We start from the raw sequence: 18,332 nt of genomic DNA, 5'->3' as shown, positions 1-18,332 counted from the left end.
AGGCTGATTGGTTTGTTGCAACAGCTGCTTCACTACTATGAATCTCTTGAGACGCTTTTATATTGGATAACCCAAGCTTGCTGCCTCTGTTTGTGTGTGTGTGCGCGTGTGGCTATGTGTTTGATTTGCTGCTACATCGCTACAACCTCCTAAAGGTTATGGGTGCTTGATTGCGTATGACTGCACAAAGACAGAGCACCCTTGTTGCGTTGTATCACTTGGAGACTAGAAAGAACAAAGCAGAATGGAGAGCAAAGCTTGAACCTCATCCACCCACCAGATGTCCACTGACTTCTGCGCCAGTTTCACAGTGTGCTCTGTTTACACCCACTGGCTACTTTGTTAGTTACACTTTGCTACTGCCAGGTTTGACCTCCTTTGGCCTTCAGAACTACCAAAATTCTTTGTGATACAGATTCAATAAGTTGCTGGAAACATTCGACGGAGATTTTGGTCTTTATTGGCATGATAGCATCACACAGTTGGGCCATATCTAAGGGTCGTGCTGTGTATGTTTCACCATTCAAGATAGGACGGATCCATGTGTTCATGTTGTTTATGTCAAAATCCGACCCTACCACCAGAATGTCACAGCAGAAATCTATCAGAACAATCTTATCCAATCATCTACTGTCCAATTTTGTGAACCCATATGAAGTTCATCGGGTTCCTGATGATGTGAGTGGCATCCAGTCTTCTGCTGCTGTAGCCCATATGCATCTGAATCTGGATAAAAACCAAATCTTTATTTCAAACATACAAGTAACATATGTTAATAAACATAAATATTCTGCTTAAAGGTTCAACGTGTTCCGTTCCTGTTCATTCAGAGCTGCTCTTCTGCATACCATATTTGTAACAACAGAATACAGAAGAGCATATCCTGAGTTTCAGTTACCTTTCCAGCAGCTTATGGATATTTTCTCTCCTTCGGGCCAACTTAAAAATGGTTATACAATATATATAAGATCCCAGCATAGCAGCATTTTCTGAAATACACGGACCAGCTCATCTGGCACCAACCTTGTTCAGTGTCACTTACATCACTCTTTTTCCCTCATGAAGATCCTCATTTTAAACGTCAGCAGGCCGTCTTTTCACCATGTCTGGATGCCTAAATGGATTGGATTAGTTGCGTGTGATCAGCTGGTCACAAAAGTGAAACAGAATGGTTGCCAAATTGAGTCTGAATTTGCCAACCGTTGTTGAGCTTCCCTTCTGCTTTTAGTTATCGATGAAGTGTAATTGCAAAGAAATAAAGATGTAGGCCTAAGAGGCTCCAAAGATCTTTTAAATTGTTTGTCTGCCTTTCAAACCAACCAGAACAACAGGAAGCTCCTCTCCAGAGTCAGCGTTTAACAGAAAAAAAGATTCTTGATATTCCATTGTTTTTTGTTGGGGTGTTTACCACACACTGGCATTAACGAGTGAGTCCACATCACACTGTTGTTAAGGCCCATCAATGCTCTTCTCCTTATTAACCCCATAACTCAGCTTGCTCCGCCAGCAGGCATTAACTTTAAAATGACCCACAGTGTCGTATCTCACATGGTCGATGCAGCACAAGTGCTCCTCGGGGAACCTGAAAACACATACACTTTAAAGGGCATTGCTCAGCTCTTTTTCGTGACCTGTGATCAAATTATACATATATATATATTTTGCTCGAGGATGTGCACAGTAACATGATTTGATGCTTTAGAAAGGAGACAAAAGTTGCTATTATTTCTATTATTCTTTTGATTTTAAGAGACTTCTTATCACAAGAGGTAAAAACATCATGGAGCTGGAAATGTTTGATGACACCTCAAGGGACATGGCAGAGCTACAGTAATTTTCTAAAAGTTATAAAATCCAAAATACTGAAAATATTTTTTTTTCTTTGGCTAGCAGCATAAACTGGGACTCACAGTGTTAACTTTGACCTAGTTGTCACTGTTAAATGGAGCTGTCATCAGAATCTAACAATGAAATATAAGCAATTGGTTTTAGTTTGTAAACTCTGTGGTTGAATACAGAAAACAAGAAAAAAGGAATTTAATAAACCGTAACCTCTACCATGGGTCTGGTCCTCTGTTATGCTCACATGGTTTGGCTCTACTTGTCCCCTTAAAAGGAGGGTAATTGCGTTTATCCTGTGATGAAACATTTTCATCATGTCCGTAGTGGTCTCTTCTAGCGACACAGCCCCATCCATAGGGTGCGGCTGAAGGCTGGCTAAAGAGTTTGAAGAGAATGAAAATGATGCGAATCGTATGCACAGTCTGCAGTTCTCAACCCAGCTGCATGTGTAAGGGAGACTTGAGACTGACATGTTACTCTCAGTCCCAATCATCAAACTAATAAATAAAATAAATTAATTAATATTTTGGAAGAATGGTTTTACACCCCTCCATCCCTCTTTTGCACAGTTTTAATGACCTTTTGCTAACTTTAGCCTCAGCTGACCGGCGTGGTATCCAGAATGAGATTCTGCTACTGAACCCCAAGTACAGGGTGGGCCATTTATATGGATACACCGTAATAACATGGGAATGGTTGGTGATATTAAAGTCCTGTTTGTGGCACATTAGTATATGTGAGGGGGCAAACTCCTCAAGATGGGTGGTGACCATGGTGGCCATTTAGAAGTCGGCCATCTTGGATACAACTTTTGTTTTTTCAATAGGAAGAGGGCCATGTGACACATCAAACTTAATGGTAATGTCACAAGAAAAACAATGGTGTGCTTGGTTTCAACGTAACTTTATTCTGTCATGAGTTATTTACAAGTTTCTGACCACTTATAAAATGTGTTCAATGTGCTGCCCATTGTGTTGGATTGTCAATGCAACCCTCTTCTCCCACTCTTCACACACTGATAGCAACACCGCAGGAGAAATGCCAGCACAAGCATCCAGTATCCGTAGTTTCAGGTGCTGCACATCTCGTATCTTCACACCATAGACAATTGCCTTCAGATGACCCCAAAGATAAAAGTCTAAGGGGGTCAGATCGGGAGACCTTGGGGGCCATTCAACTGGCCCACGATGACCAATCCACTTTCCAGGAAACTGTTCATCTAGGAATGCTCGGACCTGGCACCCATAATGTGTTGGTGCACCATCTTGCTGGAAAAACTCAGGGAACGTGCCAGCTTCAGTGCATAAAGAGGGAAACACATCTTCATGTAGCAATTTCAAATATCCAGTGGCCTTGAGGTTTCCATTGATGAAGAATGGACCCACTATCGTTGTACCCCATATACCACACCAAACCATCACTTTTGTTGTTCCAACAGTCTTGGAGGGATCCATCCAATGTGGGTTAGTGTCAGACCAATAGCGGTGGTTTTGTTTGTTAGCTTCACCATTCACATAAAAGTTTGCCTCATCACTGAACAAAATCTTCTGCGTGTGGAAGTATTGGAAGTAAAAAATAACTTGAACTCCAAATTTTGAAAACACAACTTTCTTTCTTTTTTTCTTTTTTTTGTTTTTTTGTTTATAAAGCTCTGACTTGTATTATGAGAATGAGTCTGAGGTCTGGGAGAGAGTCCTGTAACTCTCTCTCTGCAAAATACAGTATATAATAACCAATGTTGGGCAATTAATTATATAGTTACTTCTTCAAAAAAGTAACTGAGTTATGCAAACAACAAAGTTTTTTGCAGCTGTTTACCTAAAAATGAAGCCAACGCGGTTTTTTAAATAAATATTTCAAACTATTTACAGAACAATCAGCTGTTCTGCATCAAATCTGATGCCACACAAATTATTTGTGCCACTCCAAAAAATTATTTCTGTCGATTATGAGATAAAGGAGAACAACAGCCTGATACCTGCAGGCCTGACAACAGGAGATGTATCACTCCTGTAACACCTGTAACATTCAGCAGTCGCCTCATTGTTCTGACACACACAACAAAACTACACTATACACTAACTACACAAGATTTCCCCCCTTCCTAAAGAACTAAATGCCATGTTACCATATCATTTTTTGATTGCTCGACATGGTACATCTTTCTAGGGTGGTCTTTTTTGGTTTTGTTTTTGCTCACAGGCGGAGAGTGCTTTGAGCACTTTCCTTATAAAACGCCGTTTCTACCGTTTCTTCCCGCAGTAAATATAAACAACGATAGTATTCGGGAAGAAAACCAAACATTGCAGATATTTTTATCATAACTCTGGTTTTACGTGGCCTATCAACACAATTTAAAAACTGGTATAAAGTCCACACTTTTTCCGTCAATTGTTCCGTCTGTCCTGCTCACATCTCCAATGGTTGTACACCTTGTAATTAGTGATGTGTCGGTCGCGAACGAAACGGCTCTTAGAGCCGACTCTTTGAAGTGAACGACGCGAGCCGTTGGTGTTTTATTTTCTCTCTCACACTTTTTTCCACTTCACTCCGCATGTGAGCCTTGTGCTTTGCCCTGGGGGGGGGGCGTAGTTACACTTGCAGTAGCACAGGAACAGAGCAGGAGGGAAAGAGAGAGAAAGAGAGCCAGGAACAACAACGTCACATTAGAAAGGTATAGTAATCATCCACAGCTATTTTCATTTGCGGATGATAAAGGATTCAGAAAGTTTATTCATGCAGGCCTCTATGACAGAGAATATGCATCTTCTTTTTGTTTTCATATTTTAATTTATATTTGATTGTGTTGTGATTTGCAGTGTTTTGTGTTGTTTCACTTTAAATTTGTTTAAAAGGAAAAAGCTGAAAATTTAAATAGTTAAAAGTTTAAAATGTAAATAGTTGGTTTTTGTATTATATGATTTATTTATTACATTTTATGTGGAGTGAATAAATAAAAGTATATTTACGGTGGCCCCTAGAGACAAAGCACGTACAAACTCCAAAACACGTACAAAACACAACAGAAGTGCTCCAGGATGCTAGGCGCAGTGTTGAGCTTTTGTTACCTAGTGGCTACACAAGCCAGGAAGTACCAACAGCAGGTAAATTAACTTTTTTTTTATTATTATTTGAATAAATGAGTGCTTGTGTATAAATACACAAGCATTGTTTGTAAATACACAAACAACATGCTTTCAATTGAGTAATTTAAGTGATCTAGGTAGCTCTGTTTTGGAAGTTCAGTTAATGCTAGAAATGTGTTTTGGAGTTTGTACGTGCTTTGTCTCTAGGGGACACCATATGTATTTATATATAAACATATATAAATAAAACAAATTCCTTTTGTGCATAATTTTATATTGTTGTTAATAATAAATTAATTAGAGCAACAAAACAACCTGAAGAGCTGGTTGGGAGCCAAAAGAGCCGGCTCTTTTTAGAGATCCGAGCCGAAAGAGCTGGTTCTCTAAAAAGAGCCCATCACTAGTTGTCATTAACGTGGCTTCACTCCACATCAGCCACGCCGCTTTGCTAGCTAAAACACCGGTGTCGGCATATAAGGACGTCAACGACGTTGATTAGCTGCATATTTATTGGCTGGACTATGGGATAAGGTGGCATCGTTCTAATCCCATAAAGGAGCAGCCAGCCACTTACTGACTAACACTGCAAAACAGAATTGTTAAAGTTTTAATTTTAATTTCAATTCAGGTTAGATTTTTTTTTTTTTTTTTTTGCGCAACACAGATTTTCTGTGCGCACAGACCGTGCCAGCAGTGTGCAATTGCGCACGCGCACAGTTTAGAGGGAACATTGCTCACGGTGCATTAAAGACACTGGTAAATCACTCTAATAGCCGAGCAGCACCTCTGACAGATGCCATCATTTAATACACAGTGACCAATGCAACTTAGTCAGCATGAGTCACAGGACACCCTCCACTGGTGAGACAGAGGCACATGTGGAAGAAGATGCAGCCCTACCTCACATACCAGCAGCAGCTGGATGAAAAAACTAAACAAAAAACTGAGACTTTCTGTGTGTGTGTTCATACAGTGCCGCTACATATGTGAACAGGCTACCAAACTCTAGAACAAAAACAGATGATAAATGAAAAAAATTATGACAAATATTACACAGCTATGTAATGTTTACTATTTATTTTACTTTTAACAAGTGGTTAGCACCCCACATATAAACTACAAAAGAATATTTCACCTAAACACGCTCCATATTTCTCTACATATTCTCACCTGCTGAGTTTGACATCAGCAGGTGAGAATAAGTGGAACAATTTCACCCTCATGTTTGTTTATAATCCAAGTTTGGTGCCCTATATATCATGATGTTGTTCAGATTGTCATTGTTGGAGGCTGTGTTATGGTTTGAGGCTACATTTCAGTCAGTGGTATTGATGGAAATAATTCACCATGCAACACCACCATGTAACATCCAGCAATCATTTGGGTAGGGGGCTGAAAGCATCTGATTGGCTTCGTCCCACAGTCCAAAGGCATGCTGTTAGTGGGGTTAGGTTACTTGGCGATTCAAAATTGTCCATTGGTCTGAATGGACTGCTTCTTATAAAGCACTTTTCTGCTCTACCTGAGCACTCATAGTGCATAAGTGCAACATGCCTCGTTCACCCATTCATACAAGCACTTTTTTCTATGCTCAAGTGCTTTCTATCTAACATTCACACACATTCACACTCAGATGGATGCAACGAAGAGCAGCTGGGGGTTAGTATCTCGCCCAGGGATATTTGGCATGGAGGCTGGAGCAGTCAGGGATTGAACCACCAATCTTCCATTTAGTTTGAATGCTTATGTGTCTCTGTGTGCTGGCCCTGTGACAGGCTGGCAACCGGTCCAGGGTGCACCCCGCCTCTTACCCTGTGGTATCTGGGGCAGGCTCCAGCTCACCCCCACAATCCTGAATTGGATAAGCAGAATAGGACGGATGTATGGAATGATCCCAAACACACTGCCAGTACAGTAAAAGAACACCTGGATAGAAAAACACACTACCAGTGATGGACTAGCTTCTGCAGATGATTGTATTGAAGAAGTGTGTGATCATCTTGATTCTGCTTGGGTAATATCCCAGCAACCATTTTGGGGTTAGGGGCTGAAGTTCAGTTTGACAGACTTAGCGATCACACAAATCTTCAACCTGCTGTGTGATTTGTACTTTCAATAAGCAAATCTTTGTTTAGCACATAAACACTATATTGGCCCAGCTGATGAACCACTTTGCTTACAGCTTCAATAAAAAGCACTTTTGTTATAGAAGCTGAAACATACTCTGGAGGACAATTCAAAAGATAATGGAAGCTCCCTCACTCTGTGTGACACTGATCCTCATCTGTTTGATAGAAATAGAAGGATACTGTACATGAAATTGTGTAATAATGTGATCAAAGACTATTTATCAATGATAACTGATCAGCTGCTCTTTGATCAATGTACATATTAATTGTAATGAAACTGACCTGACAGCCGATTCTTCATCAGTGGGCTGGTTTCAGTCATTGTGCAAATGTACTGTTTATAAGGTTGGGGAAACCTGCAGTCAGCTGAAACCGAAGAAGTCACCTGGATGAGTGACAAACTCTACATCCAGATGAACAGAATCAACTTTTTGGGATTTCCTTACCTGAGCATGCATCGTGATATGCTCAATTTTCTTATTGTTTTTGTTTTTTCAGAATCCTAAAGCATTCCAGTTTCAGTGCATCGTGAACACGTCTTCAGCATGCATTTCTTTCTTTTCCAGATTTTTCCAGATCCTGTGGCCCAGGTGCCACATCTAGCCTGTTAAACTCAGTTTGATGACAGTCAGACGTGTTACCATTCTGGCAGAATTTTTTAAACATTTAATGAAAGGAGAGTGGGAGCTCAGAAAGGAAGAGTTGATTGGCTACAGTGCAGTGGCATTAGCTGTGATGTGTCACCAGCCTGTACTGTCATGATTCAAAACTCTACGGTCCTTTCACACAATAGTTCTTGACTGGCTCTAGGCTGAATCTTACTAACTGTTCAATGCACCAACAAAGATGACAAATCTCTACTAGCGGCTCACTCTTCCCTGAAAAAAACTAAGGCCTTATCTGAACTGTAAAAGGCTGGTTTATTAAAATTTCTCTTAAAAATCTGACTGCAGGGACATTTTGGGGAAAGCTAAGCACATAGGAGATAATTGCTTTATGATTCATTTCCACATTTTTGGTGTCTGTTGTTTTGTGTGTACTGAGTTTCCATGTGATGTAGTGTGCTTTGGATTAATAATTGATACACTCTCTCTTTAACCCAGGTCAAGCCTATCTTTTTAAACCCAATAATTTAAACCCAATTATAGATGCAATGGGTTATTTAAATCCATTGCAGCTATAACAGCTTCCACTCTTCTGGGCAGTTTTTCTACGAGATTTTGGAGTGTGTTGGAGCACAGTCATGCCGGAGCAAAAAAGGCCTTCCTCAAAATGTTCCCATAAAGTTGTAAGCATGGAACTGTGGACCCTGGACAAATCCTAGAAAAACAAGCCCAAAAATCTCATCCATTAAAGCTTAAACATGACACTGTGCAGTCAAGCAGTCTTAAAGGAGTACATGGACACAGCTTATCTACCACATATGAAGGTGGAAGACCATTTAAGGATTTAAATACTAACAGTCCCTCTTTGTATTGGATTCTGTAATGCACAGGGAGCCAGTGCAAGGCTGCTAACACTGAAGTAACAAGATCCCGCTCTCACTAATGTGAAAGCCAAAGTCACCTCCTCAAAGGCATCTCTCTTTAATCATGCCCAATCATCCGGTGAAGTATTAGCTGTTTTTAACCAGGACAGTTACAGCCGAGAGCTTCAGACATTACATTACTGACGGAGTTCTGCTGGTACACGCAGTCACAGCACAGTGACTCACAGCATCCTCATCAGGAACAGCACTTTCCCAGAATTAGTCGTGTTGTCTGGTAAGAATCGACTGTGAGCAATTTCTGTCGATCAATAACAGACGGCACAATAAAAGTTTGAGTATTTTTATTGGTGCGAGATCTTATTGGCAACTCAATGACTCTATCCACTACTCACTATTACAGTTCATCGTAGGAACATAGAAAAACACTCATTACATAAGTAGTAGTAGTTTTTTCTTTTTGTTGTATGAGCAGAGTCAAAGTTAGCATTACAGAAAACTTGTGCTATTTGTGAACGTGTTTTTATTATAAATATGTTATAATTGCAAAAGAAAATGAAATAATTTCATAATGTATTCATTTCCTTTCAGGGTTTGCTATTTCCAGGGGCTCTGGCTTTCTTTCAACAAAATATTTTTGGAGGGATTTTTTTATGCTCAAGATGCATTTATGGAAATAGTAACATGTTCGTGAAAGCTCAATGGAAATACTTTCTAGACGTTGAAACATGAATAATATATAACAAGGACAATGGCCCTCAATTTGTCTGATGTGCATGAATGTGTCTCTTCCTCAGAATAATAACAATTAATTTTGTTTTTTACAGTAACATTCAAGATCAGAGGTCTCATAGAGCTATCATATTTAAAGAAGGTGTGGTAGGATGATGCAGGAATCAAAGAAAAAGGGCTAAAATGTCCATAACTCGTGACAAAAGTGGGGAAAAAATAAAAATAGGGAAACTGATGAATGTAAGTAAACTGTGTTTCAGACAATTTTGATTAGTGAGATAATATATATATTTAAAAAATGTTCTTTCTATACATCTGTCTGAGAAAATATAAGGGGAAACCCTAGACTTCTTTGAATGTAGGAAACTTCAAGTCTGATCAAATGATGTTATTGATAAAGCCTGCAATATTTTATTTGGTAATAGATTTACTTATTGATCACCTTTCAATTGGAATAATAAGTCATTATGATTCTCTGTAAACATGTACAATATCAGAACAGCCAAACATGCACAAGACTAAACTTTGCCTTTGTCTGAATCAGCTGGCGTCCTCAGAGGTCAGACTGCCATCTTGTGGTAAACTATGCTCCACTGCTTATACTCAAAGACACATGTACACAGACAGCTTCTGGTTGTATGCCATCGTTACAGGCAACAGTGTGGTTGTCATGATCCCTGGGATGAGCTGTGTTTTTGAGTTTGTAACCTTAGTTAATACATCTAAATCTGGAGCTCTGTTTAGGTTTGAGTCTTATTTTTTAAGGGATGGATTTATTTTGGGTCTTGTCTATGTTTCATTGATCTTATAATGTTTTTATATTGGGGCTTTTTGCAAGTTTTATTATAATTATTATGGTTTGGTTTTTGGTTTATTCCTGCTTCCCCAGCGTACGTGTCTGTATTTAGTCGGTTCACTTTTCCTGTTTTACTTTGACAGTTAGTTGTCTTTTGTAAGCTGCTTTAAGTTCTGCTTCCTTCCCTGTTACTGTCTTGATGACTTTCAGCCACGTCTCATTTTCTTCCTATTCCCAGTTTCCAACTAGCCTCGGTGCCTGTACATACACTCATTACCCACCCAGCAATACTTGGTGCTGGAAACATTCCTCAGAGATTTTGGTCCATATTGACATGATGCTGTCACACAGTTGCTGGATATTTGTCAGCTGCACATTCATGATGTGATTTTCCCATGATGGGGATTCGAGCTGGTGACTGTGGAGGCTATTTGAGGACAGTGAACTCGCTGTCATGATCAAGAAACCAGTTTGAGATGATTTACTTTTTGTGAGCTGGTGTGTTATCCTGCTGGAAGCAGTCATCAGGAGATGAGAACAGTGTGGTCACAGATAGATGGACATGGTCAGCAACAATACTCATGTGGGCTGTGATATTTAAACAATGCTCAGTTTGTACCAAGGAGGGTGAAGTATGCAAAGGAAACATCCCCCACGCTATTAGCCGATTTCTACCCTACCATCCAAATACTGTAATAGAAATCGAGACTCATCAAACCAGGCAATGTTTTTCCAGTTCTCTATTGTCTATTGCATGTTGGACTTTGTTTCTCTGTCTGCATTATTAAGCCTTAATAAAGATTTGTTTGGGTTATTTCAGCCAGCTTTGAGTCTTGTGTTTGTATTCAAACCTGACAGTAATTATGTATAAATACCCAGTTAACACACAAAAGTGATTTACATTTGAATTGTTTCTAATTTATTCCATTTTTCTTCATCTTTCTAAATGGTGTCAGTCATTTGAATACCTTGTGCTGTTTCTGTGTGTTCAGGTAAAGTGTGATTTAAATATTTTAATGGGTGAGTATTATCCTGTTTGCAGGGTTTTAAGATGAGTTTTTCCAATCCAAATATATGATCTAATGTTGTAATAACTCTAATTTGCTGCATTCAGAGAGCATAATTGAATCCCTTTACAGGAAAAGAAATCCATCTAAATCTGCATGTGCAACGTAATGCCCTCCTTAAGTGCACTCATCAGGAAATGCATTCATATCAGTTACTGGTAGTTCATGTTCTATACAGTATATTTCTTTTAAATTTATTATAATGTCAAATATAAAACGTATTTGAATTAAAAACTAATGTATTATACTGTAAATACTTATTTGTACAGAAGTTTTTACTATCTTTACATTACATATTAAATTCATTTATGTTAACAAGGTGATGAAAGGCGTGCAAGGCAAAGCAAATCTGGAAACTAGTAGAGTTTATACAGTGTCATGCGGTGAAACGTAAGGTCCCATGACACTAACTATCACAGTGTTTTTGTTACTGAACTGTTCATCATATCAATAACTCAGAAAAAAAACCCTGAGTTTGATATGTATTGCTTTTTATAGTACTGTATTTCCCTGCTCATTTCAAGGACCAACAAAACGCCGCATAGTTACTGCCAGAGTAAGGTGCGGTCTGCTAGACTGAAGCCAGAAACTACAGTGTTGCTGTTACAGTGCCTGTAATCACCTTTCCATCTAAACAGACGGAAATGAAAACATCATTAGTGCAGACTTCCCATTTCTGTGTCGCTGTACAAATCATTCAAGGGTGTTGTTCAGCCGAAAACTGAATGAGGAAATGTCCTTTTTCTTCCTTGTCCTCGCCTTTTGTGGAAGGCACGTATGCGTAAATACGCGTGTCTCTGTGGTGGTGTGGTGGGGCTCACAATACTTCTATAAAAATAATAACGTGAATAACTATTCATTGTTGAACCCCAGTTATTGAATTGGAGTTGGGCTAAAAGTGGTTAAGCCATCCAATAACACAAACACACACATACACACAGCCTGCTGCATGTGTGAAGGCCAGCGGGAGGAACCTCACGTGTTGCCGCTCACCGCTCTCATAGCTCACCCCTACTGACTCCACACATAAACTGTAGCACACCGGAGCAGGAAGACAGGTGGTGCTGTGAGTGCGTGTGGGTTCCAGGCAGTCAGTAGCCGAGCGCGCGCGCGTGTGTGTGTGTGTGTGTGTGTGGGGGGGGGGGGGGTCTGAATAGTATCGGGGCCACGTGCCGGTGATGACGAACTCGGTGCACTTGGCAGGGACGACAGGAAGAGGTAAGTTCCAGTTATACAAGGCTTGCATGAACTGGACGTGGTCTGACAGCTGTGCTAAACACGGGAACACACTGTGTCGATTAGACTCAGTTTACATCAGAATAAAAATGGTAGATTAGGACAGATGACTCGTTACTTTGAGGACATCGTGATACCGAACTCTCTTTCTTCTACTACATTTACAATTCCTTCAGTGCTATTTTGGATCCGTTATCCCAACGTTCATGAGGCAAGATAGGCCCTGCAAAGGTTACCAGTCAACAGGAACAGCACATAAATTCATTCACAGCAATCACAACCTGTTTTAGATCTCTTTCTTCCTATGTCTTCCGTAAAATGAGATCTTTCATTAAGCTCATTCCGCTTTCAATCTTCGGTGAATTAGAGTTGTGATCTTATATAAAATCACCCTATATGCGTTAATAAAGCTGCCACTGTCTCCTGTCACGTTTGCTCAAGTGTTTATTCTCTCTGTCTGTCCCCTGCCTGTGTTGTGTGTCACTGAGAGCAGCACACGGGACAAAGAAGGGATACTGTACCACTGAGAATGGAGACTGACTGCAGGCCATCTGACCAGCCGCCAGGACAGCAGAGCAAGCTGTCACATGTTGCTGCCTCGATAATCCAACTGCTTCATCCCTCCGTCTCCTTTTCACTACAAACCTACCGACACAATCAGTGAAGCAGCAGCTTATACAAACCGCATGTTTCTTTCGTGTCCTGCAGCTAATATCCTGAACAGAGAAAGCGACACTCACTTGATTCTTAGAAGACGTTCCTATCTTGTTTCTTATTATTAACGCTAATTTAAGACTTCCTCATTCCCGAAAACGTGACCGTGAACCGTGGGTTCTTTTTTTGTATTTAACAGGCAAAATATGTAGCTGGAAACCTAGAAGAGAATTCATGCAGATAATATCTCGATATGCTTATCTGGTGACATCAATTTGAACCTTTTTGACATTATTTTTCCTCTGTTTATATTTAAAGTGTTACATTACTGGTGTAAGTGTAAGGAACTGAAAACAGCTCGAAGGTTCTTCGTACTGTGTGCTTCTGACATGAGGTGTACCTGACAAGGCGGGGACTGCCTTGAAATTATATTCTGGCTCGTTGAGTCACTGACTGACTGTTTAGGAATCTCACAGATTATGCGTCAGGTGAGCTCTGGGATTACCGAAGGGTTTAGGACATAAGGTGTTGGCCATACTGTAGGGCCTAGGCTTTCACCAATCGATGGACCGCAGTCTGGATCCCGGCTTAGACCCTTTTTTTCTCTTTACCGACCCAGATTTATTACTAGGTTTTGGCGTACAGTTTCTATTTTACTGTGCGCGACGTTTTCTGTATTTACGGTAAGGTCATTTTAACCTGCGCAGCCTTTTCCTTTGTCTTTACGGTAGTCGATGTACGTGCACAGAAAAAGCAAGCCAATTACGTGTATTGTTATCCCACGTGATACTTCTCAGCCAATCATATCATTTTTGTCAGAGCGCGTGGGGAAAACAAACCTCCGCAAGGAGAAGACACGAAAAACCTCGCAGAAGGAAAACTAAGAGAAAAGCAGGGTTAAAGGTTTGCAAGTGAAATGTAGTTAAGGAGAAGAAAACTAAAGCCTGTCATTATTATTTCAAAACGCTCATTTTTTATACAAATCTTGCTTCACTTGAAACGAAATAAGACCATTTTATTAATAGAATATCTTCCCGGTCAGTGTGAAAATTAATATTAAACATCGTTGAATTTTTTTGGATTGTACTTTCTGTTATTTGACTGTATACAGGCACTGAAACTGATTACATTTTGTAACCCTACACTGTAAACCCGAAGAAGATAGCAGAATTCAAAAAATTTAAGGCAACCGATTGTCTTAAGTTTTTAAGTTGAAGAACTTAAAGCTGAAGCTTATCAGAACTCCAATACTTTGACTGCATTTGACATGTACATTTAGACTAAAATAAAAGTAAAATGTTTAAAAATTATATAAAAAATATTCCGTAAATACAAGTAGTAAGCCGTACTTTCAAGTTTTAATCTGTGTATCCTGTGGGAATAAGTTGACATAACATAACAGGAATGAGTATAACAGAGTCACTTTTTCAGTTTAGCAATGATCAGTGTTTGCTGTTCACTTTTGTATTAAACAAATGTCAAGCATCAACTTTGAAATCTCAAAAAAATGTCACACAAAACGTAAAAACACAAAAAAGGCCACCGATTGCCTCAATCAAGGCTAAATTTAACAGGGTGAGTACACTGAAAAAAAATAATCAGTGGGATAAACGTAAAAAAATTATTGTAATCGGTTGCACGAAATTAAGTTATGTTTGGTTAACCTTAGTTTTTTATGTTATACCTGCACACATTTTTCTGGTAACATGAACATGACTTTGTTATGTTGTTGTTATGTTTTTCATTCCGGTCAAATATTTATAGAAACCACTTGTTTATCAGACATGAACTTTTTGTGTTAATTGTATTGGACTACTATGCGTTATATTGACAAGATTATTTTATGGTAAGCTTATTTTATTTTATAACAAATTTCTAATATATAATATATAATCTAATATATAATTGAGTGTTCAATAAATAAAACTAAATTAAGGCTGATCTTACTGTATGTACTGTACACTTTCTCTTCAATCAAAGAAATAAGCAAAACATTTTTGAACAATGACCTGTATTTTTGAAAATACTACACAGTTGTAACAATGGACTTTCAATTCAGGCTTCCAAAATATACATGAGTCATATTTGTACAATGCATCTCTTGAAAAACATTCCACAACATTCCTCAAAGTTATCTTCTGTAAGCTGAATTCAACATTGTGGGGCCTTATGACATCGCGCTTATGTAAAAAATCATTTTTTAAATGTAAGAGCCATAAGGTAATATGGCAACAGGGGTGTAATTATTAAAATGACACAAAGAAGAGACTTAAAATAACATTATAACCCACAGGCACAAAACCAAGAGACCTAAGCTGATTAGTATTGGCTTGCTTCTATCACTAAACATCACAATCACTAATACTAGACGATGCAATCTGTTTGTAGTGGTGCACCTTGGGAAAAAAATTGCAAACTGGTGAAATTGGTGCAAGGCACCATTTCCATTGAGAAAAATGGACATTCAAAGTTTGAATTTTTTTTAAAAGAGCCATGGCTTGAAAAGTGAAAACTGCAGTAATAAAGGCCCCAAGTTGAAAAGTGCCAGAAAAATAAGTTTCACTATGTACTGCAACTTTACCAGTGCTGGCTTAAAAGAAAGGATGGTACATATTCGAAGAGGTAAACATGTTGTTCCCACATCATAACTGGAAAACTGTTCAATCGTACAGTCTGGTCCTGAAAACCTGGGCCTTCTTTGAAAGGCTGTTCCTTTTGAGCTCCATAACCAGTTTCTATAATACCTCGAAGGTATACTTTTCCAGTGGGTAGGTGAGGTTCAAAGTGTACATTAGTCCAAACAGCATAGCAGCTGCTAGGGTATAGTTATCCAAATCCTGCCAGACTCTCTGGCCTTCAAGGACTATCCCGATGTCCTCAGGGCTGCCATTGGCATCTCTTGACTTTATGATGTAAATTCCCATGGTTGTTTCTTTATTAGATCGTTGGATAATGGCTTCATCTGTGGCCTAGAAAATGCAGAATTCCAAAATTTAATTAAACAGAACACTGGTCAAAGAACATTATACCAAATCTTATTTTAATCTGTGTCACTATTCCAAAAAATGTTAACATTGACACATTAGGTGAACAAAAATGGATTCATTACAGCATGTGATTTGAGTCCTCAGAATGCTCAAAAAGGTAATGCATTTCTGAAGTGAAATCTCCATGCAAAGAAGCAGAATACTGTCAGAGCATAGAGAGGTGTTCAACTATGAACTCCACACATAGTTCTAATGCAGGTAAAAGAAGAAAAAAAAAAAAACGCACCCATGGTAAATTGTGAAAATCCCAGGTGATTTTCAACATACTCCTGGCATAGAGTGACAAGCAGCATTTTGTTAAAATTATTATTTTCCCTAAAGTGTATACACAAATTAATTTTTTTCTTACCTGGGCCGTGGGCTCCAGAATGTTCTGAAGTCTTCTTCCTATTTGTCCTCCTCGCCTTTTGAAGACCTTTATTAGTTTGTCAGATAGCACATCTATCTGCGAGAGTAATCTGGACTGCAGTGGCATGGTGGTAATGCGCTTAAACTCTGCATTTATCTAAAAAGAGAAGTTGTCACATAAAAATGCTGTCAAAATCTCAAATCTCACAAGGTTACATCCACACAAAGTTGTTATTTTTTGTCATATTACTATTTATTAGCTATGGGTCCCATGTTGCTGAGCAGTTCCATAGTTGCCCTTACTTCCATACCACCCAAAGCCTGTTTGCAACCACAGCAGTTGCCTCCTTCTGGCCATTTTGCAGTTCTGCCAAATGACCCAGAAACTACATCTATTATTGTCATATACACATCAAGGTCTTTCATTAATACTTAGTTAAATTAGTTAATTTGACCTTTCCAGAAAATTTACCTTACAGAATGTGAGATAACATATGCAAATCTTCACTAGTAAATAAAATAATGTTATTAAAACCTTAACTGTAACACCTCTACGTAACAGCGCTAGAGAATTGTTCTGAAGCAACACCAATCTGCCCTTCAGCAGGGATAAGCACCATATATCGATACAGAAAAAATAAATTTAACATATTTCTATCGTCATTATTTTATCTCTTTAAGCCCTCCTCTCAGTCTCTCTATAAATCAGTTAAAATAATTTGTTGGGTTTTTGTGTGTCTTTAACATGTTATCAGTACATTACATTCACTGCCCCAGAACATGAAATAAAGCCCCACGTCATGCACTTCCTCTCCTAATGAGTACATAGGTGTCATGCCCTAAATAAACCGACTTTAGTGAAGACACCCCCCGAACACACACACACAGAGCCCACCCCATGGCAAACTAGCTTATTTAACTAAAACATTTTAGGTACAACCAGTTAACTAAATGGACACAAGTTTGTTAGTCTGTATTCACTGAGAAAAAACAAGCGAATGTGACTGGGCACACACTGAAAAAAAGCTAATGCACATAATATTGTCCCGCAGCTTAAGCTAGCATTATCGTTAGTTAACTTAAGGAATGACTTGTTTTTTCCATTATGTTGCTCAACAGCAATTCATGAGAAAAACTTCCCCATCTAATGGATGTTCTCTTCGTTTCCTCTCAAACATGTAGTTTTCAGTTTACCTCGACAAAGTAAAGCTCAGCACCAAACGTAAACTAAGCGAAGACAAAAAATGGCGGACCGCCACAGTGAATTTTCCCTCGCAGAACACACCCTGGGGGGGTGGAGTTTCAACAGAAAACATAACTATTTTCTGCTATTTTGATATGACTGGTTTTAAAAGACTGAACATCCTTCTAAAACAAGTGAAAGGCGTGAGACTTAATTATGTTTAGACCAAAAATATAAATGATTCATGTTGGATATATTTACTGTATTTTTACTAATTTAACAACCTCATCATTGCATTAGTCGCTTTATGCTATAGCATTACGCTTACATTAGCTTGAAGCTCAAGGTCGTCATTTTATTTAATTTCTTTTTCTGGGCTTACAAACAGGACACACAACATTTAGATAACCGTTACACTGAATCTTGGGTCTGTGTTGAGTCTTCCAGCTGCTGACTACAGAAGCTAGATTGACCTTTCAGCATGTTTATAGCGGCTGTGGCTATGTGCTGGTAATGTTACCGTGTGTGAGCAGTCACATTGGCAGCAGACATGTTTCAACAAACTAGTCATATCCCGGCCCTACATTAGCTTGTTTAATGGTTAAGACACTGCAGGTACCACCACTTACTACAGACACCGATGCAAGTTTGTAATAGTCTGATAATTTAGACTGAAAGAATATACAAACAATATTAACTCACATTATATATGTTAATTACTAATTT

At 38.9% G+C, this 18,332-nt stretch overlaps 1 protein-coding gene and 1 long non-coding RNA gene across 3 annotated transcripts in view; one reads left to right on the top strand and one right to left on the bottom strand.

Annotated features, from left to right (window-relative positions):
* The first annotated feature begins 12,281 nt into the window (after positions 1-12,281).
* LOC146371178 (uncharacterized) lies at positions 12,282-16,337 on the top strand. Its single transcript, XR_014797199.1, has 2 exons — positions 12,282-12,356; positions 12,868-16,337. It is a non-coding gene; the product is annotated as an uncharacterized LOC146371178 (long non-coding RNA).
* The window catches only part of LOC146371177 (uncharacterized), a 2,836-nt gene continuing 267 nt past the window's right edge, over positions 15,764-18,332 (bottom strand). Inside the window, exons 1-3 of one of the 2 annotated variants that reach the window (XM_084908575.1) lie at positions 17,618-18,332; positions 16,425-16,580; positions 15,764-15,997 (exon numbers count right to left, since the gene is read on the bottom strand). The exon at positions 17,618-18,332 is cut by the window's right edge and continues 168 nt beyond it. In XM_084908575.1, the coding sequence (XP_084764701.1) occupies positions 15,764-15,997; positions 16,425-16,550 (360 nt within the window). In that variant the 5' untranslated portion in view covers positions 16,551-16,580; positions 17,618-18,332. The remainder of the gene's footprint in view (positions 15,998-16,424; positions 16,581-17,617) is intronic. The other variant, XM_084908574.1, reaches the window with a different exon arrangement.

Source organism: Perissodus microlepis, chromosome 16 (genome assembly GCF_051167445.1).
Source record: "Perissodus microlepis isolate ML-2025 ecotype Zambia chromosome 16, ASM5116744v1, whole genome shotgun sequence".
Taxonomy (NCBI): domain Eukaryota; kingdom Metazoa; phylum Chordata; class Actinopteri; order Cichliformes; family Cichlidae; genus Perissodus; species Perissodus microlepis.
Note: the sequence above shows the minus strand (reverse complement) of the source record. Positions and strands in the feature narration are given on the sequence as shown.